At 43.7% G+C, this 26,048-nt stretch overlaps 1 protein-coding gene across 3 annotated transcripts in view; it reads left to right on the top strand.

The window, feature by feature from the left end:
* Nucleotides 1-21,212, top strand: part of pax7a (paired box 7a) — a 59,821-nt gene extending 38,609 nt beyond the window's left edge. For 2 of the 3 annotated variants that reach the window (XM_058374261.1, XM_058374259.1), the window contains exons 6-9: nucleotides 1,658-1,823; nucleotides 1,904-2,100; nucleotides 18,642-18,891; nucleotides 20,360-21,210. In XM_058374261.1, coding sequence (XP_058230244.1) covers nucleotides 1,658-1,823; nucleotides 1,904-2,100; nucleotides 18,642-18,891; nucleotides 20,360-20,475 — 729 coding nt within the window. In that variant the 3' untranslated portion in view covers nucleotides 20,476-21,210. Of the gene's footprint in view, nucleotides 1-1,657; nucleotides 1,824-1,903; nucleotides 2,101-18,641; nucleotides 18,892-20,359 lie in introns of all 3 variants that reach the window. The other variant, XM_058374260.1, reaches the window with a different exon arrangement.
* Nucleotides 21,213-26,048: the final 4,836 nt, after the last annotated feature.

Here is a 26,048-nt window from a genome sequence, read left to right as displayed (position 1 = left end):
TCATGTGGCACTGCTACTATTTCAGAGTCATTTAAGGAAAGGAAGTGGTGCATCCCGGCTTCTGTGCCCTGGGGCCAGGAGACCTGTTTATCCAACCCCAGTAGGAGATCAGTTGAAGCCCAGCCACTGCTCCAGCGCACCTTAATGGAGCCGGTCGGTGACATGAGGCCGACTTTCGCTGCTTTTTTCACCGACGATGTGGCGTGGATTAAGGCTCGAGTCCGAGTTAAAGGCCCCCCTCGTGAGCTTTAGAGTCTGAAAGTGGGGGAAGGGTGGGCGTCACTTTCTGAGACTAAACACTAAAGAAAAAAAAAAGGGGGTTTGAACCGAACACTTGACAGATGGGTAAGAGTCATCTTTGGTCGAATCAAACGCTAAAGATCCATTGAAGCCGATTTGAATGAGACGCTAGCTGCTAGCGACCTGACAGTTTTGCACACAGACAATATAAATACCACTTTGGGAAAAAGGAGGGGGGAGGGGGGTCGTCGGGCAAGAAAGGGGTGTGTGTGAGTGTGTGTGTGTGGGTGTGTGTCTGTGCATGTGTGTTTTGTCGAGTGTGTCTGCGGTTCCACCGCCTCCGAATAGAGTGTGTCCTTGTGTGCATACCATGAAAGTGGAACTCTTAAAGGCCTGTTTAAAAAGGGACGCCCCCTCTTTGTGGCCAGTGTTCGGTCCGCTGTATTGAGAGTTCTTTGTCCTGCTCTTTCATCCTGCCTCACAATGGAGCGGGCCATTTGAAACACAACAGTAGATGAACTGCGCTGACAGTGTATTAAGCGCGGATGAATTGCCAGTGCGAGGCATAGATCAATGTCGTTCAACCTTTGGCGCACACGGGGCCCCGGCCTCGTCCCGGTGAAATGGAACAGGTTGCCGTCTGTACGGGCCGAGCCTTTTCACGTCCGCTAATTATATTCATGTTTTGGTGAAGCAGAAGCCTTTTTACAATGTGTAAATCAACGCAGAGCGTCTAGAGTCGCTTCTGTGGGAGCTTATTTTGTACTCGGACGACAGTGACAATGGTTTCTGTAGAAGAAAGACGAGACTGTGGATGACGGAGTCTCGCGCTGGTTTATTTCTTTCTTTCTTTTTCAGCGGGAACGTCTTCGTAGCACGGTCGTCTTAAAAAGGCGTCGGTGTGGTGGAAATGTGTGTCCGAGCCGGCGATCGTGCGGCCGCGCTAAACGGCAGCTCGGGGAGGCTTGTTTACACAGAACACAGCTTCAGCCACTTAGCAAGAACAACAGGGGCCTCGCTGTGTGATAAAACACTCATCCCCACAGGGACACGCTCTCAATCATCCCCGCTGTGTTACGCCTGGGCAGTAAATATTTGGGGTTATTAATTCTGAATAGAATGAACATTGGGATTTATTTGTGCCGTGTCAAACGGTTACGAGTGCAGAAAAGAGTTTCAGCAGATCGAACTGAGCAGCTGCTGGGAAACATTTTGGTATTTTTAAAACGGTTTATGTTTTTATGTAATTTTCCCTCTCTGGGCTGATTAGCCAATTAATGACACGGCTTGTTAAGAAAATAACCTAACTCTCATTTGTGTTCGTTTCTTAATTAAACATTCTTATTAAACATTATCATTGACTTATTAAACATTATTAATGATTTATATTTTCCTCATGTTCTGCTTCTCCTCTCAGGTGTGGTTTAGTAACCGACGAGCCAGATGGCGCAAACAAGCAGGAGCCAATCAGCTGGCTGCGTTTAACCACCTATTACCTGGAGGGTTTCCTCCAACCGGAATGCCAACATTGCCAACTTATCAGCTTCCAGAGACCACCTACCCTAGCACCACCCTCTCCCAGGGTAAGAACCAATCATGATGAAGCTCTTCATTCCCATCGCTGTTCCTTCTTGCTCTAATATGGTATCTGTTCGCATCATAGACGGCAGCAGCACGTTGCATCGTCCTCAGCCTCTCCCGCCCTCCTCTATGCACCAGGGCGGGCTCTCGGCCGACAGTAGCTCCGCCTACGGCCTCTCGTCCAATCGCCACACCTTCTCCAGCTACTCGGAAACCTTCATGACCCCGTCGGCTTCAAGTAACCACATGAACCCGGTCAGCAACGGGCTCTCCCCACAGGTTAGACGACATTAAATCACCTTCTTCAGTGTTGGAGCAGTGTTAAAGGGGCGGTGTGTAATATTTACAGCCCTCTACTGTCTGTGATTTCAACTGCATGTGATTAGAATGAAAACATGGATCTCCTCACAACATCAACATCCCTCTGTTAATACTGTGTTTAAGAAAATGGGAAGAAGTGAGGGATGGATCTGATTTCTGGGCCAGAACAAATGTCATCCTGAAATGAAATATCTAGTAAGATCTTGTAGATGGAAATATTGTATATTGGAGTTTTTCTAAGGTATCTTTGAAAATATATAATCATTACAGGTGAAGAAAAATATCACAAACCACACTTTTAATTAATTAAGTGATTGATTGATTTTTATTAATCCTGAATACAGAGTTTCGTTTTTATTTCCTGAGCATTTTACCAAAAATTGTCTCAAATATCATGGCTTGTTTCAGATTTCTTTTAATAAGCCACATCACAGTGCAATTAAATGCTGGCTCCTGATTGGTCAGTTGGTCAGTAACAGCTGTGGTGTGGTTCTGCACCTGAGCAGGTTCTGTTATCTTCACAGCTTTCTCATCTTTTTAACTATTTGGTGTAGGTTCATTTACTTCTGCTAATGTTTCAGTGTGGCGTGTTTCCCCCTCGCTACGCCACACGTTTTGGTGTTTTTGTTCTGGTCCTGGTTTTCACCTGATATGAGTCTGTTCACTTTCTGATTGGATGCCTGTTGCTAAGCAACTAACATTCTAACATGGCATCGTTTCACTCTGTACACGTTGATCAGCGTGATGTGGAGTTTAGAGCTTCTGCATTACACGTGTGAAATGTTCCTCTACCTGGGAATGAGATGGGGGATGTAGTCAAGGTCTTGCACTACTGACCAGAAGGTTGTGAGTTCGAATCCCAGGTCCACCAAGCTGCCGCTTCTGAGCAAGACCCATAACCTCTTAATTGCTCAGTCGTATAAAATGAGATCAATTGTAATTGGCTCTGGATAAGGGTGTGTTCCAAGTGACTGAAATGTAAATGTAAGGGTGGGGTTATAGAACAACGAGAACCTGGAGAACACTGTGACTTTGAGTGTTTGGTACACTCCTTCTTCCTGTCTGTTTGAGAGGACTGAACAGAGCAGACTCTGTGATTAGCAGCTTCAGCGTCCTCACTGCAGTTTAAGTCAATATGCCTCATTAGATTAGCATTCGACTAGCGCGTGTTTGTTAGCGTGCCTGATCCGGCGTGCGGTTCTGAAAACGACCAGCTGCTGTTAGGAAGGCGTGTTTAGAGAGCGAGAGAGAACGATGAAAAATGATGCGTATTGACACGAGTGAAGAGTGAATTATACACAATTACCCATCAATACCGGGCAGTCCTGCTGACCCTCACCAACACGATGTGGCTAACAAGCAGAAAATAAGATTGAAATGGTGTGTAAAGAGTTGAAAATGAATTTCAATGCTGCATTTGTCCACAATTACCCCTCGTTCACACACGTTTTATTGAGAGTTTTTTTTCTCGCTCTCATTCTCTTTTTTTTCTCTTCTTTTCTGAAAGCAGATTGGGGAACATTTCGTGGTATTAGCTCTCTCTCTCTCCCTCTCTCTCTCTCTCTCTCTCTCTCTCTTCCCTGAGAAGAAAGAATGAAGGATTTGATGACAAAAAGAGAGCTTTTCCGTTGCAGAAGGATAACACGGGCTCCTCGGCGTGTGTGTGATTGTTAATCACAGCACAGAGGTTTTAAACACTAATGCTCTCCTGCTCAACCTGCGGAAATGCCACGGAGATTTTTTTTCTTTTTCCTGGTTAACGTGCCGTCGTAATACCGGCTACGGCATCGGCTTCTCAGAATTCCTCTCACGATAAAGGTTTCCTGCTTAATGCTTCCATTTTTGGATTAGAAATTTGCAGCTTTGGGGATGAAGGAGAAATGATTATTATTTTATTTTTTTTTATTTTTTTTATGAAGAGGCTAGCTTTTTAATATTTTTGTAAAAAATAAAATAAAAAAATAAAGTAAAATAAAAATGTATGACATTTAGGGAAAAAATCAATTAGGAGTTTTAGGTTTGGTACATGATGATGATGATTGATGATGGTGGGAAAAAAAAACCCAATAATTTGTCCAAACACAGCAATGTTAATTAAATCCTGATATTAAATTTTTATCCATTTTGGGTTACATTTAATATTGTGTAAGTTCCCTTCGTCGCTTCCTCTTTCGCGGCTGTAAACACTCGTTCCCTCAGCAGCCTCTCTCTTTATTCTCTCTCTTCAAGTTAATAAGACAAAACTCTGACACTGGAGACTCCTTCCATACAGAAAACCTCACATGATAAATGTTGTGAAAAATGTTAAAAGAAAATGTTAGAAAAGAAATATGGTGAGATCGAGACCAGACCTTAGAACGAGGAAACATGGAAACAGTGAGACATGTGAGGATGAGGAGAAGGGGTGAAGAAGGGCTAAACCTCTCTCTCTCTCTCTCTCTCTCTCTCTCTGTCTCTCTGGGCCATGTGGTAGAGCCATCAGCCTCTCATTGGGCTTGGAGATATATGTCCGGCCTGACAGCAGAGCCAGAGTTCAGCCTCAGCTCAAAGTCTGTGTGCTGCGAGTGCCAGCACTTTCACACGAAACCTCGGCGCGAGCAAGTGCAGGAATCCCTACCGCACTCCAGCATCTGCTGCAGTCACTTACCGCTGACCTCCACATCCGTCCTTTCAGCGCCGATTCTCTCACACGGCTTCCACACGCCACTGAACCCTCAATCTGGCTAAAAACTTAAAGACAGTGAGGAGATGCCTGGGATTCCAGCAGCGTTTCCCAATAAAGGGGCTGTTTGTCGTAAAGCTTTTCCCGCCGGAAAAACGAGGTTCCCTTTTATATCACGGGAGATTTAATATTGATTCTCACTTGTGCCTCGTTTAGTGCGGGAACATTCCTCAGGGGAAATAACACCGGGCTACAAAAGTCTCGTGAGTCCGGAGATTTTTTTATAAAACAGAAAGAAAAAGGTCAAAGTTTCTTCAAAACACGGCGGATAAAGATAAAGAGTTGTGAGATTATGTTATAGTGGACCTAACCCTTTTCCAGTCCACCAGAAGGAAGGGAAACAGACTTATGAGACATTTTCAATCGGTATAAAGAACCGAATGATGTTCAGGCTGTGAGTCTGATCTAAAACGAGTCTGTTGGCTTTCAGTGTGTTTTTACTTTACACAGGATTTTACTGTTCAAAAAATGATAACAAATCCAGAAACACAAGGACGAATCAGACAAACCGGAAAAGCTAGGTATAGTGTGTGAACAGAATTCTTCCCTCTGATTGGACGAGACATGGGTCACTCAGGACCTACAGGAAGTCCAGCAGTAGCTGCAGCAGTAGAAAGTGCATTCGTGTGTGTATGAACACAGCTCTGCTCTTATAGCGCTCCTTACATCCTTTAATCTGGAATAGTTTGGTCTTCAGAACATTCCTGGTGTGTTTTTAGAGATCACAAACTAATCTTTACTCCATGATACACTATCAGTATCTCCAACATCACACTGACCATATGAACGTCCTTCCTCACAGTAGAGCTGAATGAACTCCATTTTCTTATAAAGATAAATATATATGTTTGTTATTTTCTTTAAAAGATTTTAATGTTGCATAATAGTTTAAAGTGAAGGCAGAACTCCACACATGTACAAGAAATAAAGTTAGATGCACAATTTCCGACTTCCTGTATATCCTGAGTGACAGATGTCTCGTCCAATCAGAGGGAAGAATTCCATTCCCAATCTATACCTACACTTCTCTACAAAACCGTAAATCTGAGCTGCTTTTTAGATGAACAAGCACTTGGAGCATCTCAGAGAGCAGAAGTGGGTTTGATATCAACATTTACTTTGAAGATACAAACATCTGTGTGGGAAAAAAATGAACTTTTCTGTGAATATATCGCTCCTAGAAGTCTGGAGAAAAACAGAAATCCTTCTGAAACATTGCAGAAGTCCTGAGTGTCTACTTTCATATGAGCTTCATAATAACCTCCACTGTGGAGCGAGACATGAGAAAGACGCTCAAACTATCTCTCTCTCTCTGTCTCTCTCTCTCTCTCTCTCTCTGTCTCTCTCTCTCTCTCTCTCTCTCTCTCTGTCTCTCTCTCTCTGTCTCTCTCTCTCTCTCTCTCTCTGTCTCTCTCTCTCTCTCTCTCTCTCTGTCTCTCTCTCTCTCTCTCTCTCTCTCTGTCTCTCTCTCTGTCTCTCTCTCTCTCTGTCTCTCTCTCTCTCTCTGTCTCTCTCTCTCTCTCTCTCTCTGTCTCTCTCTCTCTCTCTCTCTCTCTCTCTCTGTCTCTCTCTCTGTCTCTCTCTCTCTCTCTCTCTCTCTGTCTCTCTCTCTGTCTCTCTCTCTCTCTCTCTCTCTGTCTCTCTCTCTCTCTCTGTCTCTCTCTCTCTCTGTCTCTCTCTCTCTCTCTGTCTCTCTCTCTCTCTCTCTCTCTGTCTCTCTCTCTCTCTCTCTGTCTCTCTCTCTGTCACTCTCTCTCTCTCTCTCTGTCTCTCTCTCTCTCTCTCTCTGTCTCTCTCTCTCTCTCTGTCTCTCTCTCCACCTGTCTCTCTCTCTCTCTCTCTCTCTCTGTCTCTCTCTCCACCTGTCTCTCTCTCTCTCTCTCTCTCTCTCTCTCTCTCTCTCTAGCTCTGTCTCTCTCTGTCTATCTCTCTCTCTGTCTCTGTCTCTCTCTAGCTCTGTCTCTCTCTCTCTCTCTCTCTCTCTCTCTCTTTCTCTCTCTCCCCAATAGTTTGACCCAGATGTATGCTGAAATGTTCATAAATATCATAAAGTAAATCTATCTCTAGTTCCTTTCTCAAAAGGAATAAACAAGAAAAACAGCTCTTCTCTTTGGTAGAAATAAAGCCCCGCTGCAGTATATTGAACATCTGCTTGGTGAAGACAAGCTATTTCTCCTCATGGCTGTAAAAATGGACCAAAATGTTGTCATTCCCGGCAAATGGGTCGCGGTGTCCGAGCGGCTCGCGGTAATGGATCCCCGCTGATCTCGGGACAGCCGTCGCAGTCACCTTTACAATCCCATAACCCACACAGACACACTACATTTTCTCATTACGACCCGGCAAAAAAAAAAAAAACCCATCGCCACTGGCCGGCCGCTGCTCGTCCTCGCCTCCGCTCACAGGAAGTCAGGGGGTCGAAGTCACAGCGCCGCCGTGTCAAAATGAGATCCATTAAACTCGTGCTTGACCGGGCCGGAGGTACGAGCTATGGATTTTTTTGGGGCCCTTTTTCATTTTGGAGCACAGCAGGTGCTGGAAGAAGGGAAGGAGAAAATGGACAGCGGTCACTAGGGAAAAGTCGGGTCAGGAAAATAACAACGTGTTGATTTATTTATTTTTTCCACCTTCCTTCCTTGCAATAGAGGACATGCCTCTGTGTAGCAGAGATCCTACGTGTCCTTGAATATCACTGGTCATGTCATGCACAGAAATATTTGATGTAATCTCCAGAAGATACGCAGAAGTTTATCGGTCAGCCTCAGACCTGTAGAGTCTGTGGTCATAAACACACTCCATATTTTTTAAATGTTTTTATTTTGAAACGTTATGCATATTGAAAGTGTTGGACTACTGATGTCACTATATATACAGTATTCAGTGTGTGTGTGTGTGTGTGTGAGAGAGAGAATATGTTTAAGGACAGTTTTGACCTTATGGGGACATGTGGATGACCATAAGACCAGATCGGTTTCCTTTTAGTTACTGAAGTTGAGTTCATGGCTCTATCAGAGGGATAGAGAGATAAACACTGTGTGTGTGTGTGTGTGTTTGTGCGTGTGTGTGTGTGTGGTGTGTGTGTGTTTGTGCGTGTGTGTGTGTGTGTGTGTGAGAGAGAGAGAGAGTTAAATGTAAATACTGGAGTTGTGGTTGTGATGTTTGTTTGAATCACAATACAATATGATATGATGTGATATGATCACATGACCACTTCACTGCACTCGTTGCCTTTTAAATGGATGCATTGGTCAGAATCTCCGGATCGTTTCAGCAACACCTTGAGGAGCTCAGAAATGAGAGAAGAGAAATGTCTGGACGTGTGTGTGAGGCAGAGTGGAGAGTGAGGAAGCCTCCATGCACACACTCCTCACACTCACACTGCTCTCTTTGATCCTTGTCCCCGGGCCTGTGTGTGTGCCCGCGCTGCCCGCTCTCACCGCTCTCACCGCCGCCGCTCTCCGCCGCTCCACAACTGTCAGAGTGAGATAAGGGACGAGAGACGCGAGAGACTCGGACCGAAACGTTCTCCTCCTCGTCCACGCTGCAGCTCCGTGCTTCACACGCATCATCTAATGAGCTCGCTTTCTCACAGCTTCCATCTTCTGTGTTCCTCACTGACTTTCGACAAGACCTCTGTTTCTCCTGCATATAAATGAGCACACACACACACACACACACACACATACACACACACACACACTTGGGCATTATTATAAGCTGTAAACTGGGCACCGAGTCAGCTGGCGTGTTCTCAAAGCAGATGAGCGCATATCTGTATTTATACCTCCCTGTACACACTTCCTGTGTGTGTGTGTGTGTGTGTGTGTGTGTGTTTACAGAGGGGTATTTATTTTAATAATTACATTAAAGCTGATACTCTTTAGGTTTTTAGTGTAATGGGAAAAGATGCATAAGAGGCTTGAGATGGAAGAAACGTGCCAGGAAACGTGCTCGGGGTTTTCCCAAATCACCCACAGGCGCAAAAACTTCTGTGTGTGTGTGTGTGTGTGTGTGTTCTGGTGTTTTCTTTTTGTATCTAAAAAAGAAAGATATATGTTCCTCCCTTTTTTTCACCCACGACTAACTCCCGGAGTTGTTCCAGGTTTCATGAGACACGTTACCTGAGAGACAGAAGCTCAGGTGTTGTTTCAGACGAGCGTGAGGCTGGAAATGAAATGAAAACAATATCAGATGTACACATTACTGAGGGTTCATTTAACCTAAAGCTTATGACTGGATGTGTAGAAGGGAAAGGTCAGGGTTCGAGATCAGCTCGTGTGTCAGCTCAAGTCATACAACTATCACACCAATAAGGTGAAATTTACCCACGTGGCTTTTCGACACGTCTGCACAGGTTTAACATGTAGTGGATTCTCATGTGATTTTTACACACGTCTGTCACGTGATTCTAATTTCTCACATTTTCATCATTAGTTTTTTTCATGTCTGATCACGTGTTTTTATCTGTAACCTTTTGTTCTTCCCACGGGATCGCTTACATTTCTGTCTCTGAACTTAAAGTCTGTCTCTCGCTGTGTTTCTGTTTCTCTACTTGTATTTTCTCTTTGTTCCTTTTTCTCTCTCTCTGTCTCTCTCTATTTCTCTCTCTATCTCTCTGTCTCTCTCTATTTCTCTCTCTATCTCTCTGTCTCTCTCTATTTCTCTCTCTCTCTCTCTTTCTCTCTCTGTCTCTCTCTCTATTTCTCTCTCTATCTCTCTGTCTCTCTCTGTCTCTCTCTCTCTCTCTCTCTCTCTCTCTCTCTCTCTCTCTCTCTCTATTTCTCTCTCTCTCTCTCTCTCTCTCTCTCTCTGTCTCTCTCTATTCCTCTATCTCTCTGTCTCTCTCTTTTTCTTTCTCTATCTCTCTCTGTCTCTCTATTTCTCTTTTTCTCTCTCTGTCTCTCTCTATTTCTCTCTTTTTCTCTCTTTCTCTTTCTCCCCCCCTCCCTCTCTCTGTCTCTGTGTGTGTGTGTGTGTGTATGGAGAAAGAGAGAGAGAGAGAGAGAGAGCTCATGTTTCATGATAAATGGTGAATGCACGCAGCCAGTATACATTTGGGAAAATCCTAGAAGATTGTGTGTGTGTGTGTGTGAGTGTGTGTGTGTGTGTGTGTGTGAGTGTGTGTGTGTGTGTGTGTGTGTGTACTAAGTGGGACAAACTGCAGATTTCTTTAACATCATCATACAGACTGGCAAGAGGATATGTGTGAGTGTGTGTGAGTGTGTGTGTGTGTGAGTGTGTGCGTGTGTGTGAGTGTGTGTGTGTGTGTGAGTGTGTGTGTGTGTGTGTGTGTGAGTGTGTGTGTGAGTGTGTGTGTGTGTGTGAGTGTGTGTGTTTAGACATGACGAGGCTTGAGGCTTTGTCCTCAGATCTACATGAGTGGGTCAGGAGGTCACGGGGTCACTGTCTGCTCCGGTAAGAGTGGGTGAACCTGCTCTGTAGCTGTGGTCATTTGGACAGCGCCACTCTCCTCCATGTGCTTCCCGTTAGTTCCACATGCCAGCGTGACAGGTGCGTGGATGTGATTAATACCGCCACGGCTTCTTACTCGCTTACACACCACGCTCACACGCTCTCCTTTTCTCTCCCACTCGTTGGCACCCCACTGGACCAAATCCCCCAAAACCCTCCAAGATTTTCTTTTCCCCTTTGAGACGAAATTCTGTCTGGGATATCTAATACGCACGTCATAAAACGGGTCTTACGCAAACGAAAGAGGCTTGATGAGGATTTAAAATGATTTCAGGGAAGGATGAGATGGTGTTATGATGCTGTAATGACTTTGGGGCACATAAAGAAATGCTGTTCCTGCTCATACTTCATACTTATGAACATTTACTAGCTATTTTATATGAATATAATAGCTGAAAGGTGTAAATAATATTTCATATCAATCATTAATGCACATTACTGGACATTAATGACCTCTGATTGTGAGATCCCAGGACACACGTTAATTTAACACGAACCTGTGGAAGGGTGTGTTTACTTTTAAGCGACGGGTCATTTGCCGTATGAACAGTCGATGTTGAATAGGAACTGAAGTGATGATGTAGATGAGATTGAGGAACTGTCTCACACACACACACACACACACACACACACACTGGAGTCTATCGCTGAAATGCTGGAGATGAGATGAGGCACTCTGGATTGTACACCAATACATCTTTATCTCATTAACACACACACACTATACTGATACACTATTCCAGGCCACGCCCACTTCAGGCTTTTAATGCTGTAATTCAGTTATGTTCCTCACTCTGAAAGATCAAAACCTTTTCCAAAGAACAGAAACTTTTCTGAGAAGACGGATATCCTAAATATTTCTCATGTTTCTACACCTATTTAGCAAAACTGCTAAAGATCTACTTCTACACGACGTTATTCAGCTGTTCGGTTTGGTGTTTGCTCATAAAAATGGCGCTCCACTGGTCTGAATGACGTCGGGCTGAAATCGGCAGAATCACGAATCAAACTGTTGAATAAAACACATGTTCACAGGACGTCAAATAAAATCAAGGTTCTTCAAGGAGGAAACGATGCTAACTGTGTGCCGCCATGTTGTTGTGATGTCATATGTTTGGTGTGTGGTGGATTTTGGACTTCCTGACTCGAAATTCCCAGCAGAACGCCGCTCTATGTGGAACTTTTTCTTATTGTTATATTAACTCTAAATGTTAATCGAAGACGTCTTACATGGTAAACATCCAGCAGTTAGGAAACATCCAGTCTGCTACCTCCCGTGTCTGAGAGTGTTACCGGGTCAAGCAAATGCGATCGGATCAGATCGGACCGGACCGTTTAAGCTGGCTCAGTTCTTGGAGACGCTATGTCGCTCTGTGGCATGTTGAGGAAGTGTGCACTCATCTGGAAGCTTCTCTCTGCTCCCCGCCTCCAGCTGAGAGCCATTTCACTATTTATTTACATGTGATTATGGCGATGAGGTGCAGATATTAACACTGTCAAGAATAATTTGACCTGACATTTTTCACTGGGACGCCCCCCTGCTGGCTTCAGCAAACAAAACCCCCTCCACTTGGGTTCCTCCTCTGTTCCTTCACTATTCTCTCTCTCTCTCTCTCGCTCTCTCTCTATCTATCTCTCTCTCTCTCTACCACAGCCACGCTGAAAGCACTCATCCGGAATCATAAAATGTGCCGTTTAATTTCTGCGAAGTGAGAAGTGTGTGTGTGTGTGTGTGTGTGTCTCCTGTTCCTGGTGGCTGAATCCATCCCGCAGCCACTCAAGCATATCACTAGCGGAGAATAGAGGATTGTGCTCTGCAATTGCTCCCCAATAGAAGACACATTAACCTCTGGTTCTCTGCTGAACATCCTGCCAGCGTTCCGAGATGGAGCTCGTTCCCTGCTCGTGTCCCTCACTTTAACTTCACACACCGAGAGAGAGAGAGAGAGAGATAGACTGAAACAGAGAGAGAGAGAGACTCTTTCACTTCAGACCTTTTTACCGCCGTCTCTCTGCTCCTTGTCACACACACTGACCTTATACGCTAACAAAACGGTCAATACGTTAAAGGCCCGTTAGCTGATTTTATTTAAATTACATTTTTAAATAATCTAGAGAAAAAAAAATGTAGAATATCATTTAAAAAGAAAAATCCATGGCATGAGCATCAATGGTATTGAAACCATGGCAGTCTATAGTTTTATAGCTATGCCCCTAACTCCGCCCACATTTCAGTCTAGACTGACCAAAGAAAATTCTAAACTACAGAGAAGCTAGGCGAGTTATTTAGCTGATGTTAGCTAAGATCATTTATGATACTAATTAATGTAATTGTACACTTTTTTTCTTCTACAGTTGAACTTGCAACCTGATTGGTCAGAAGATCTTTTTTTCATGAGCTTCCTGTAAGATTCCACGTGTAAAACGTGTGATAGCTGTAAAGTGGAATCGCTCTGAGTGAAAAATATAAAGATTTATAGTATGCTCTATAAATGATGTTCAAACTGACCATTTGACTTGCAGTGCCTTTACATTTCTGAACAGTATGATAGGAAGTCTGGGTGTGTGTTTGTGTGTGTGTGTGTGTATGTGTGTGTATGGTGTGTGTATGGTGTGTGTGTGAGATGCTAACAACATGTCAGCGCTCACCGAGCACCGTGTGTGTGTGTGTGTGTGGAATATGCGTGTGTTAGAAAGCTTTAGCGAGCTGGCCGGTCAGAGGGAGCCATATGCGCGGGGTTTGATGGCGTTAGCAGGCTGAGAGGAGTGACAGCTTGTTCCAGCAGTCGCTAATCGCTCTCATCTGTGCCGCGCTTGTCAGTGCCCAGATTCTGTCAGTGCCAATCAGATGCCTAATTGAACACAATTATCACACCTTGCCTTCATCGCTTCAGTATCTCCTGGGTCAGTCTCTATTTCCTTTCCTCATTTCCCTCTCTCTCTCTCTCTCTCTCTCTCTCTCTCTCCATCCTCTCCGGAAGCTTCTTTTCACTTTTGATTAATGTGCTGCGGCCAATTAAGGCGCTGACGCCCACCGCTGCCCCCGTCATCTGCTCCCTGCCACCAGTCGGCTTGGCTCTGCGCTCCCAGGCTGCTTAATTGCCCTGCGCTCGCCTTCCACCGTGACCAAAAGCCCCCTAATTGAATTTATGCAACCACTGTTATTTTTAAATAGTCATTTTGTCTCCTCAGATGGGGGCTGTGCTGTGTGTGTGTGTGTGTGTGTGTGGGAGGGGAAGGTGGGGGTGCGGTCTACTTGATGAATGTAGAACGTGGTTTTATTTCCGTGTCACATTCTCACCGAACCCTTCACAATCACACAAAGATTTTATTTTATTACATATATGTAAAGATTCAGGTCACTTACACGTTATTATTTAGCTCAGCTTCGACGCGGCTTAAGGATCACTAACAAACTCACACAGCACGTTAGCTCACGGCTTGAACATGCTAATGAATTATGTTTGAGTTTTATTCAAAAAAATGACCAAAACATTACTCTGTTCAGGCTGAGCTTCATGGAATCAGTTCTACTCTCTGACGCAGGTTTTTATTTTTATTTATTTCAAGGCTGTTAGAGATACCGATGGTGTGATAATGCAGGTGTTCAGAATAAATATTAATAATAAATCTAATACCCAGGATCAGTCTGATAAAAGTAAAAAGACTTTATATCCAGTATCAGAGAAAAGGATTGGATTTGATCTGATGCTGTATGAATGGAAAAGACAGGAAATAGATTTGTTTTATATATATATATATATATATATATATATATATATATATATATATATATATATATATATATATGGGAAAAAAATTATGATACAAATGATAAGATGAAAAGATTATTTATTCTAATAATTTAAGAAATATATATCATGATACAAAAGATAAGAATAAATAATAAAAAAAATTATTAATATTAATAATGTAATAATAATTTATTAAAATATATTTATTCTTATTATTTGTATCATGATTATTTTTTATGTTTATATTATTTTTCATTTCATTATTATCCTTTCATACATTTGTTGTCTTTTTGCTGTGATTTAACTACATATATATATATATATATATATATATATATATATATATATATATATATATATATATATATATATATATAGTTTGAGTTTAAAACTATACAATTTATAACTCATTTTTAAAGAATATTATTCAGGATGGTTTGGATGATCACTCAGTGTCTGGAATGCATGAATATATTTGGTAAAATAATCATCATCATCATCACAACATTAAGGAAATAAAATAACTGGAAAATAGTGTAGAAGTCTGAATCGATTCCATTTACACATCCCTCATGCTGATGTTAAAGAGCCAGCATCAGCACCAGGAGATCATGAACATTGTGTGTTAATGAATGAATGAATGAATTGTCCTTTTTTGTGTTTATTATTTGTTTGTTTGTTTGTTTAGTCTAAAACTCTCGCTCGGTTTCACACCATCACCCCACACCAGACTTTCACGCCGCCTATCAGCCCGTCAGATCGGTTCTGTTGTTCTGCTCCTCTCCGATAACTCTGAGCAGCTCACGCTCTCGTGCGGCGGATTCTCCGCGCTTCTCCACCCTGACCTCTGTTAAACTTGAAGGTACCACCGGAGGGCACCGAGGACTCGAGCAGGGGGAGTCTGTGGTGACAAAGTCCCCGTAATCCACTGTGGGCCAGATTAGGAGTGTGTGTGTGTGTGTGTTAGGAGAGAAGAGTTCCGCTATCTCCACTGCAGGCTGTCGGCCCTCAGGCCGATTCAGTAACTCAGACCTACAGAAGTCTTTGTACTCGACACTTCACCAATCAACAGACCTGTGTGTGTGTGTGTGTGTGTGAATACCTTTTTATATCATATCTTCATGCATTTATTTATTTTATTTTATTTTCCACAGACTGAGTAAGTTGGCATGGGGGATAAATGTAGGATTTGTGACTGTAAAAATAATAATAATAATAATAAATAAATAGATTAATAAACAGGTTGAAAATAATAAATAGTTCATTAAAAGATTTGAGTAATAAAAATTGAAATAAATATTACAAAAAATATAAAGCTGCAGCACTGGGGAATAAATTTCAGGTTTTGGACTCTCGCTGCTAATAAAGTGGACTGAACCTCATTTTAAAATGTACAAATAAATTAAACAAATAAAATATACGGATAAACAAACAAATAAGTCTTAAGAGCTGATCAATATATGATATGTAAGTAAATACATTTTGACTTTTTTTTTACTAAAGTTTTTACAAAAATAGAAAATACAAATAAAAAGGCTAAATTAATTACATGTAAAAACAGTACATTAAATCAAACATATGATAAAGTCTTTAATAAATAATAAGAAATAATTTAAAGCGTGTGGCATGTGGAACTTGTTTAGGAATTTTGCCTTCCGCTGTCAAGTGGAGCAAAAAAATAACATTTTTTTAAATGACCCGTGAATGAACAAACAAACAAACAAACAAATGAATATTCAACATTTATAAACATTTATAAATATGTAATAAAACAGTAGAAAAGACAGTGGAAGGTTTTTTGCTCGTCATTACTACTGATGTGGGGTTTCACTGACTCCAAAAAAAACATTAAATGAACAAACAAATAAATAAATAAATAAATAAATAGGTAAATAAATAAGACTTAGAATTCTCATTCCCGCTAGTGAAAATGTAATCTAGCTGCCACTTACATTTGTAGCATAATAATTTTATAGTGTATAATTTGACAGTTCGTTGCATGTGTGTGTGTGTGTGTGTGTGTGTGTGTGTGCGGAGTGAAAGCCCGGCGTTTTTGTCTGTGTGTTTGTTTATCTGAAAGGATGCACATTGTATCAATTTACACTCGTGCTTTGGAGACGCCGCAGGCTGCCAGAGCTCAGAAGTTGGGAGAATTAATTAGGTTTCGTTCGTATTATGACTTATTGAGTAATCTATGAGCAGAGAGAGAGAGAGAGAGAGAGAGAGAGAGAGAGAGAGGCTGTACCCCGAGGCTCTGTGCTTACACACTGCAGTCCTGGCAGCGGTTATCTCCACGACACACTGCTCATCAAAGTCACATGGAGAACGAGGGAAAGGAGAGAGAGAGAGAGAGAGAGCGTGATAGCCACGAGTCTTCTTCCCTCTGCAGGAGAATGGGAGATGATCCAGATAAAGCAGACGATCAGATTAAGACTCAGGATGTTATTGATTAGAGTGGTTTTCAGCCACGTGAGCGTCCCCAGGTGACCGGACCGGTCTAATCAGATCTCAGGTGAAGGAGATAATCTCACTGCTTCAAGGTCACACAACTTCTACTCAACCTTCAAGTGGAGCTTACTTTCTTTTAACACACACACATGCAGAGGCGCAAAGTTTTCAGCCTTCCTTAAGACCACCAGTCCTGTGTGTGTGTGTGTGTGTGTGTGTGAGTGTCAGCTTCAGCTTTTCTGGCTCTTTATGGTCATCCAGGTTTCCTTCCTTTTCCTGAAAAAATGAAACGTGTGAGTGTGTGTGTGTGTGTGTGTGACTTAGGAGGAGACACCCAGAAAGAACCAGCAATGCTGGAGTTGTGAGGCAGCAATGTTACACACACACGCGCACACACACACACACACACACACACACATTTCCACTCGCTAATCGGTTTAATCAGGAAACATAAAACTCCTCCACATCACACAAGTCAGATCTGGACGAGCTGTGAATCTCCAGTGTGTGTGTGTGTGTGTGTGTGTGTGAGAGACGACCTATTGATAGAATTAACATGTGGAAATGGCTAACCGATGTGCCTCAAGTGTTTCCCATTTCCTAGTAGAAGCGTTTGTCGAGGATTAAAAATACTACGTTTCCTCCAGAGCATCAAGACGGCTCCAATGTCCACACCGTGTCTTTCCTTCCACCAGAGGCTATTTTGCACAGTGTGTGTGTGTGTGTGTGTGTGTGTGTGTCTAAGCGAGTCCATGATGGCCTAATTGGTTTAGCAGGCAGGGAGGCCAAAGGGCAGCGCAGCGTAGCCGATTCAACACAAACCTGATGTGAGGAGAAAAAGAGAGATCATGTGAAAGTCTCTCTCTCTCTTTCTCTCACTCTCTCTCTCTCTCACTCTTGCTGTCTCTCTCTCTTCATTTGTCTCTCTCTCTCTATTGCTGTCTCTCTCTCTCTCTCTCTCTCTCTCAGGCCCTCATGTCCCTGAACATGTTCTCTTCAATCTACTGTGCAGGTTGCAGATTTATCGTCTTGTTTATTTCTCTCCTTTTCGCTTTTTTCCGTCTCACATCTGGCGTCACTCTGGATCTCGGTACTGAGCGAGTCGATGGTCGAGGTTTTCCGGACGCAGCCTCTCGCTCTGACGTCTCACGTCTCGAATACCTTCATCTGCAGTGATTATTTCACGTATTATTCACCTGGAGGCCATTTTCACATCACCACGTGTGGAAATGCACCTTCCTGTTGTTTCTCTATACAGTATGTGATTGCATTATTATTCATGTCATCAAGTGATAAACCTATCCAGTCTTCGTCAGGCTTCATCTCAACACTTTTTGTCTTTTTCGCTCTTCATTTACTTTTGTATTTCATACAAAATCCCTAAGAAAATGTACACAGACCTGAAACTGTATCTGAAGTGTGAATATTGTACGAATGAAACCATTTGGGGAAAAAAATACCCTTTACTTTCTTAGCTGTTAGTAGAAATGTGAGTTCATCTCTCACGTCTTTCACTGTGTTTCTATTTTATTCTCATTTTTTAAGTGAAAGAGCTCTGAGGATTTCTGATCTGTTGTATAAAGCGCAGTGTAATTTGGTGGAAAAACAAGAAGGCACGTTCGTGATCGGTCGCTCGGCCGGATCTCTCTCCGCTCGTTATTATTCATGAGCAGGGGATTGTGGGATGCCTGGAGGGCGGGATTAACTTCTCCCTCGGCGCTTGTTGAGCCTCGGGGTGATGAGCCGGTGGCTGACGTCCCGGCCGACGCCCGTGTCCCGTCTCTCTCAGCCTGGGAGTCTGCGCTGTCCTGCTGCTCTTTAACTCTTAATAAAGCTCTTGCAGAATTTCAGGGTGAGGTTTCAGTGTGTGTGTGTGTGTGTGTGTGTGTGTGTGTGTGTGTGTGTGTGTGTGTGTGTGTGGTGAAGGAGGAATCTCCAGGATAAACAGGATTGAACCAATCTTTGCACAACACTTAAACAGTTTGATCTTCAGCAGCATCTCTGAGAACCAGGAGGTTTGTTCTGGTTCTTGATGAAGTTCTCGATGAGATATCTTTCTTCATCCTTTGTTCTTTGCATTGTTCCTCCGTGTCTCCGCACAGGTGATGAGCATCCTGAGCAACCCCAACGGCGTGCCGTCTCAGCCGCAGCACGACTTCTCCATCTCGCCGCTCCACAGCAGCCTGGACGCCTCCGGCTCCATCTCGGCCAGCTGCAGCCAGCGCTCGGACCCCATCAAGAGCGTGGAGAGCCTGGCCTCGTCCCAATCCTACTGCCCTCCCACTTACAGCGCCACCAGCTACAGCGTGGACCCCGTGACAGCCGGATACCAGTACAGCCAGTACGGCCAGAGTGAGTACCGCCCCCTGACCCCGCCCACACCATCTGACCAGCTGTTTTATTACCTTATCATTTCTATAGCAACAGGTTCCTGTGAGGCAGTAATGTTATACACACACACACACATCAGTGAGTGACAGCACACATTCGTGCTTTGAGAGAGGAAAAATAAACAGGCTGGTGAAGGAACGAGTGTCAGACGTTCTATGTTGTTAAACAGATAAAAAATAAAAAGTGTTCTTTAAAAAAGTGTGTGTGTCCTAAGAGGAATTTAGTAACTCTTCTTCCTCAAATGGTTGATGAGTTTCCCCTGACAGCACCACACAGCGTGATTTATTTCCACCTTTCTCCTGGACCTCAGTAATAGTGATAGAACTTGTCATCTAGAACGTTCCGGTTCCTCCAATAAGCTGGAGCCGGAGTGGAATCACCTCGACTCTCAAGCACCGGGTAATTATTTGTTTAGCGGTGGTGGAAGTGGTGAAGGTGTCGATCGATGACCGTGTCTCTTTCCCTCCCTGACCCCTGTGGCCAGAAGAACACACACATGCTCCTGATAAAGACCCTGTTCATGTCCCGGGGCTCGGCGGTTAGTCACACCTCGCTCCGCTCGCCTGGGAAACGGCATCGGGCTGCTTCAAAGCCCAGCGAGTTCCCTCAGGGGGTTCAGTGTCCTCTTAGCTACCTCTCTCACCTTCACACACACACACACACACACACTCGCTGCAGGCCAGGAAAGGACTGATTGATTGAATTAACATAATCAGTGGCTGATGTTGTCAGCGAGGCCAAACTGCAGCACTTCTGCTCACTGCCTTGGCGTGTGGGGTGGAAAGTGTGTGTGTGTGTGTGTGTGTGTGGTGTGCTGGATCGATAGGAAGGTGCAGGATCTGTGGGAGGCGAGCTGAGTGTCAGGTTAATTATCAGAGAGATTGAGCGACGTGAGCCGCTTAATGATGGCAGAATGAATGGGAGAGCTTTGATGAGGAGTGTGTGAGCCATGAAATCCGAGATGCCAAGAAGTAATAAAGAGTGGCACACACACACACACACACACACACACCAGTGAGTGACAGTGTGAGTTCGTGCTTCAGCTCTGCCAGTGTTTTGATGCCAGCAGACAGAGGAATTATGATTGATTGTTGGGGAAAATGCCAATCTCTGATTGGTCGTCTGTAATCATGCTTATCTCTGATTGGTTGTTCACCAAATCTAATCTAGAGACAGTATGTTAGCAACACCAGTGTGAAGGAAGCCTATATCTGTGCATCTAGGAACCTGAGATTCTGATAGGCCGGTGTTTTTCCTCTAATCCCCTGACCTGCAATTGATTGGATCTTGTTAATGAAAAGGGCGGGATTTACTGTGTAATACGGTGCTATCTTTGTTCTATGTAGGATACTGGTGAGTAAAATTGGAAAAATGACGCAACTAACGTGTGTGTGTGTGTGTGTGTGTGTGTGTGTGTGTGATTTTCTAGGTGCAGTGGACTACCTGGCTAAAAACGTGAGTCTGTCCACTCAGAGGAGGATGAAGCTGGGAGATCATTCAGCAGTACTCGGGCTGCTGCAGGTGGAGACGGGACAGGCCTACTGATCATCACGCACACACACACACACACACACACACACACACTACAATTCCATAACATGTGTGTGTGTACAGCCTGAAGTCCTGGTGTTTAAGCGAGAACTCCTGTATTCCTGACTCCTGTATATATGAAGTCCAACCTCATTAAAAATTGTTCATGTTTTTTTATTAGTATTCTTCTTCTTCTTCTTCTTCTTCTTCTTCTTCTGATGATGATGATGATGATGATTCTCCTCTTCCTTGTTGTTGTAATTATGATTAATGCCTTTGTTTTTGCTCTGAAACACAAGACCGACCAGATCTCATGCAAAACTCCCTCGAATTACTTCAAACATCATATTATTATTAATAATAATAATAATAATAATAATAATAATAATAATAATAATAATAATAAGTTGTAATAGTTACAGTGCTAATCCCTTCATTCCTTTGTTCTCTCAGACATTGTGTTTGTCAGTAACGTTTCTTACCTGTCCCTTACTTCATAAAGGTAAAACACAGTGTGATTCACCGCCGTTACGTTTCTCCCCAAGACGCTGACCATCCTGAACCACCCGAGCTTCCTCCATTCCCGAAAAGCCTCTTCTCTTCTCTTCTCTTCTCTTCTCTTCTCTTCTCTTCTCTCCTCTCCTCTCCTCTCCTCTCCTCTCCTCTCCCCTCCCCTCCCCTCCCCTCCCCTCCCCTCCCCTCCCCTCCCCTCTCTCATCTCTCCTCTCCCCTCCCCTCTCCCCTCTCTCATCTCTCCTCTCCTCTCTCTCCTCTCCTCTCCTCTCCTCTCCTCTCCTCTCCTCTCCTCTCCTCTCCTCTCCTCTCTTCTCTTCTCTTCTCTTCTCTTCTCTTCTCTTCTCTTCTCTCCTCTCCTCTCCTCTCCTCTCCTCTCCCCTCCCCTCCCCTCCCCTCCTCTCCCCTCCTCTCCTCTCCTCCTCTTTTCCGGTCCGATCCCCTGCTGTTCCTCCGTCCTTCTCCGTACCCTTTCCAGATTCCTGTGTATTTTGTTCCTTTTCCTGAAGGAAGCTGTACAGTAGACCAGATCCCTCAGAGTGTACTGTTTCTTTATAAAGACTTATGTTTTATATTAAACCCAAGAAGAAAAAAAAGAAAAGAAAGAGATGATGTTTGATAGTAAATAATACAAGGGAATTTTTTTGTTTGTTTTTACATTTGCTTCACCTTTTATGTATCATTTTACAAAATAGAGTACAGTGTGATTTCTCTATCTCTCTCTCTCTCTCTCTCTCTGCTTTTATCTTTTGTTTCTATGGAGAAAAAAAATTATAATTAAAAAATTAAAAAGCGCATTCCATAAATTTCCCAAAAAAATGGTGAAATATATCCAGTATATTGAATATTTAACTTTTTCTGACACACGAACTGACATGATGATGCTGATGATGATGGTGTGAAAGATTTGGTTTGTTTATTTGTTTGTTTGTTTGTTTATTTGTTGGCTTGTTGTTGAATATATCCCTTCTGAAAAACCCAGCCCTGCTGCGGCGCTGAAGAACTCGTCATGAAGCCTGGACAAATCCCGACGCTGAGAGTAGTTGTTGGTTGTTGACCGTTTAGATGATTCCTTCCTTATGCCCCTGATTGTGTACATTTATTATTATTATTTTTTTATATAAATAAACAAAGACTCTTAGACACCTAGAGCATCCGTGGCTAACGTGCGCTAATCGACATTTGGATATTAAAAGTGTATGGATTTCCTCCTGAACCCCCCAAACTGAACACTTAGGGTTTTTTGTGTTGATGCTTTTTTTCTTCCATTTCTGTTTAGCGTGAGTGTGTGTGTGTGTGTGTGTGTGTGTGTGTGTGTACATTCTCATGGTATAATTTATTCTGCCGTATGATGTAGTAGATTAGTGTAAAACTGTGTATTTGGTATTTACTACTTTGCTGTCTTTCCTGTAACACTGGCGTAAATGTTACTGATTAAAGATCTAAAACTGGACAAAACCCCGGACTTCTCATTGACTTTATTACATTTTTTATTATTAGAATTATTTTAAAATCATGTTTTTAAACACAAATACAAACCCTTCATTAAGTCTGAAAATCATGCCCTGGTGTTTACACTGGTGATGAGTGAGATATTTACGCTAACAAAACAGATCAGCCATTTCTACAGAGATTTATAGATTATACTTATATATATATTTATAAGTTAATGAGTTAAAGTTCAGTTGAGGGGAGAGGGGAGGGGAGAGGAGAGGAGGGGAGAAGGAAAGAGAAGAGAAGAGAAAAGAATAGAGGAGAAGAGAAGAGAAAGGAGGAGAAGAGGAATTAAGCTGGATACCAAATGATGTGCTGCACAATACACACTTACACTGTGTACTCCAGTGGCTAGTGTAGGAACTAAGTGTGGAGAACCCTAACGAGAACACTGAGTGTGGAGAACCCTAATGGGAACCATAAGTGTGAAGTACCCTAACAAGAACACTGAGTGTGGAGAACACTGAGTTAGAAGAAGCCTGAGCGAGGAGAACCCTAAGTGAGTTCTTCATGTTAAACACACGTGATTCACATCATCAGCCTTCAGGAGTGAGTCTGAGATTCACGTGTGAGATCAGACGTGTCAGAAAAAATGAATTAGGAATTAAGCTGTGTCCCAAATGAGGTACTGCACACTACACTCCTGCGGCGGCGTCTGACGTTCCTGCACTAGCCGCTGGAGTACACAGTGTAGTGTAGGAGTGTAGTGTACTCCAGCAGGAACGTGAGACGGGCCGCGTCGCCTCTGATGGAACACTAACGCCTTTTAATAACAGGAAGTAGAAGCTGTTTCCCAGTTGATGGAGAATGACGTCAGACGCACGTAACGCGACGCCGCTAGCTTTAGCATATGAACACACTGATTTCTTTAGATGTTATATAATCACACACATCACCTGGACGCTTAGAAGATGTTAGCCATTTTAGCGTGTTGTTGGCCATCTTAAAATGTTTTCTCATCCAGCTGTGCTCTACTACACGAGCAGAGCTGCGAGCAAGAAGTGTCCAACACTCACACCTCATCTGTCCAGTGCATCATCCAGGTTCTTCTTCTTCAGAGTGAACACACGACTCACACGATTTCTACTGCAAAGAAGAAATCTTTCAGAAGAGTGAGTGTGTATGTTATAAACGGTTTGTGAGAGGTTAGTGAGAACCATGAGTGTGGAGAACCTTGAGTTTGGAGAACCCTAACAAGAACCATGAGTGTGGAGAATCCTGAGTGTGGAGAACCTTATGTGTCTGTGTGTGTATATACATATGTGTGTGTCTGTGTGTTTGTATGTGTTTTTGTATATGTGTGTGTGTGTGTGTGTTTGTCCCAGACACTCTTGGTTTTCTCTCCTGGTGTGCTGGTTCTGGTTCTCTCTCTGTCCCTCGTCCTCGGTTCTTCTCCTCTCCGGTGTTTCCCGGTCCCGCTCTCGGAGGCTGCGTCCCAATCCAGCGTGCACCTCGGCTCTGTGGCTCGCTCCTCTCCTGTGCTTTGATGCTGTAATTGATTGACCACAGGACGACAGATCAACAGAACCCGCGAGAGCCGATTCCTCTCGCTTCTTCTGGAAAGGTTCTGATAAAAAAAAACTCTATATGATGTCCCTCACTGAGACCCGGAGCTGTGGAACGTGCTGAGGAGCCACGGTGGCTTAACGCCGGGCCCCTTACCCCATCGCCACGGCTACTGTCCTTCCACTAATGGGCTTGTTTAGATCCCAGGGATGGAAATGAAACTCCTGGATGTGTGTGTGAAAGAGAGAGAGTGTGTGTGTGTGTCTCCTGGGATTCACACAGGCCTGGAGAGTGTGAGGTGAGAAAGCAGGACCTCGATTTGGATCTAATTGAGAAGAAGAAAATAAAGCAGAATTGATGAAGGACAGGCATGGAGAAGGAGCTGCTGCTGCGCTCGGAGCTCAGAGAGAACTTTAATGGAGTTCAATAAAGTGTTTATTTGGGAGAAGATCCCTGGAACTTCTGCAGAGAAAAGCCAGGTGTGAAGGAGCAGCACTTTATATATTTATATAGATTTATAAACAGAGTGAAGAAAGTTCCTCAGAAGTGTTTCCGCTTTTTTCGGCAGAATGTGAACGAACTTTCTAATACGTTATCGTTTCTATAGCAACGACTCATTTACAGGAGCATGGAGAGTGGACGCATGACTGATATTCCAATGAACATTTTTATTTGTCACATACACAACTGGACCGTCCTTTTCAGCAAAAAAATAGAATAAAAAAAGAATTAGAAATATTTGTAGAAGCAAAGGAAATATACACTAATCAGCCATAACATTATGACCACCTGCCTAATATTGTGTTGGTGCCTCTTTTGCTGCCAAAACAGCCCTGACCCATTGAGGCATGGACTCCACTAGATCCCTGAAGGTGTGCTGTGGGATCTGACACCAAGATGTTAGCAGCAGAAGAAGGTGGGGCCTCCATGGATTGGACTTGTTTGTCCAGCACATCCCTCAGATACTGGATCGGATTGAGGTCTGGGGAATTTGGAGGTCAGGTCAACACCTCAAACTGGTTGTTGTGGTCATCAAACCATTCCTGAACCATTTTTTCTTTGTGACACGGCGCATTCTCCTGCTGAAAGAGGCCACAGCCATCAGGGAACACTGTTTCCATGAAAGGGTGTACATGGTCTGGAACAATGTTTAGGTAGGTGGTACATGTCAAAGGAACATCCACATGGATGGCAGGACCCAAGGTTTCCCAGCAGAACATTGCCCAAAGCATGACCCTGCCTCCGCCGGCTCGCCTTCTTCCCATAGTGCACCCTGGTGCCATGTGTTCCCCAGGTAAGAGACGCACACGCACCCGGCCATCCACGTGATGTAAAAGAAAACGTGATTCATCAGACCAGGCCACCTTCTTCCATTGCTCCGTGGTCAAGTTCTGATGCTCACCCACTGTTGGCGCTTTCAGTGGTGCACAGGGGTCAGCATGGGCACCCTGACCGGTCTGTGGCTATGCGGCCCCATACACAACAAACTGTGATGCACTGTGTATTCTGACCCCTTTCTATCAGAACCAGCATTAACTTCTTCTGTAATTTGAGCAACAGTAGCTCGTCTGTTGGATCGGATCACACGGGCCAGCCTTCTCTCTCCACGTGCATCAGTGTGGTATAAGAGGAATAAAGTGTGTGTGTGTGTGTTAGAGTCTCTCCTCTCCTCCTCTACATCACATGTTCCTGTAACAGCAGGAGGCAGAGGTGTGAGTGTTTCCTTCTTTACATAAAGGAGCTTAAGGCATGTGGAGAATCTCAAAGCGCAATCCCGCCGCATTAGCATTGTTCTTCAGCGAGGCTTATGTGTTTTAAGTGAAGACTCCGCTGCTTCCAGCCCTAACGGTCGTCACGGTGATAGCACTTACGGCTGGCTGTAATTCCCTAAATCCTGTCATTATTCCAGGATATATGACGGACCTGCGCCACTCCGAGGCCCGAGTAAGCCGGGATTCACTCCGGAGTCTGGCTACAGCTGAAGGAGTTTCTGTTCCTGCTGAATACTGAAGTGTGGATCGGAGCAGAGGAGGAAGGAATTCTGGGATTAGGATCTTCACAGGTTCTAGGTCCTG

Source organism: Hemibagrus wyckioides, linkage group LG21 (genome assembly GCF_019097595.1).
Source record: "Hemibagrus wyckioides isolate EC202008001 linkage group LG21, SWU_Hwy_1.0, whole genome shotgun sequence".
In the NCBI taxonomy this organism is placed as follows: domain Eukaryota; kingdom Metazoa; phylum Chordata; class Actinopteri; order Siluriformes; family Bagridae; genus Hemibagrus; species Hemibagrus wyckioides.
Note: the sequence above shows the minus strand (reverse complement) of the source record. Positions and strands in the feature narration are given on the sequence as shown.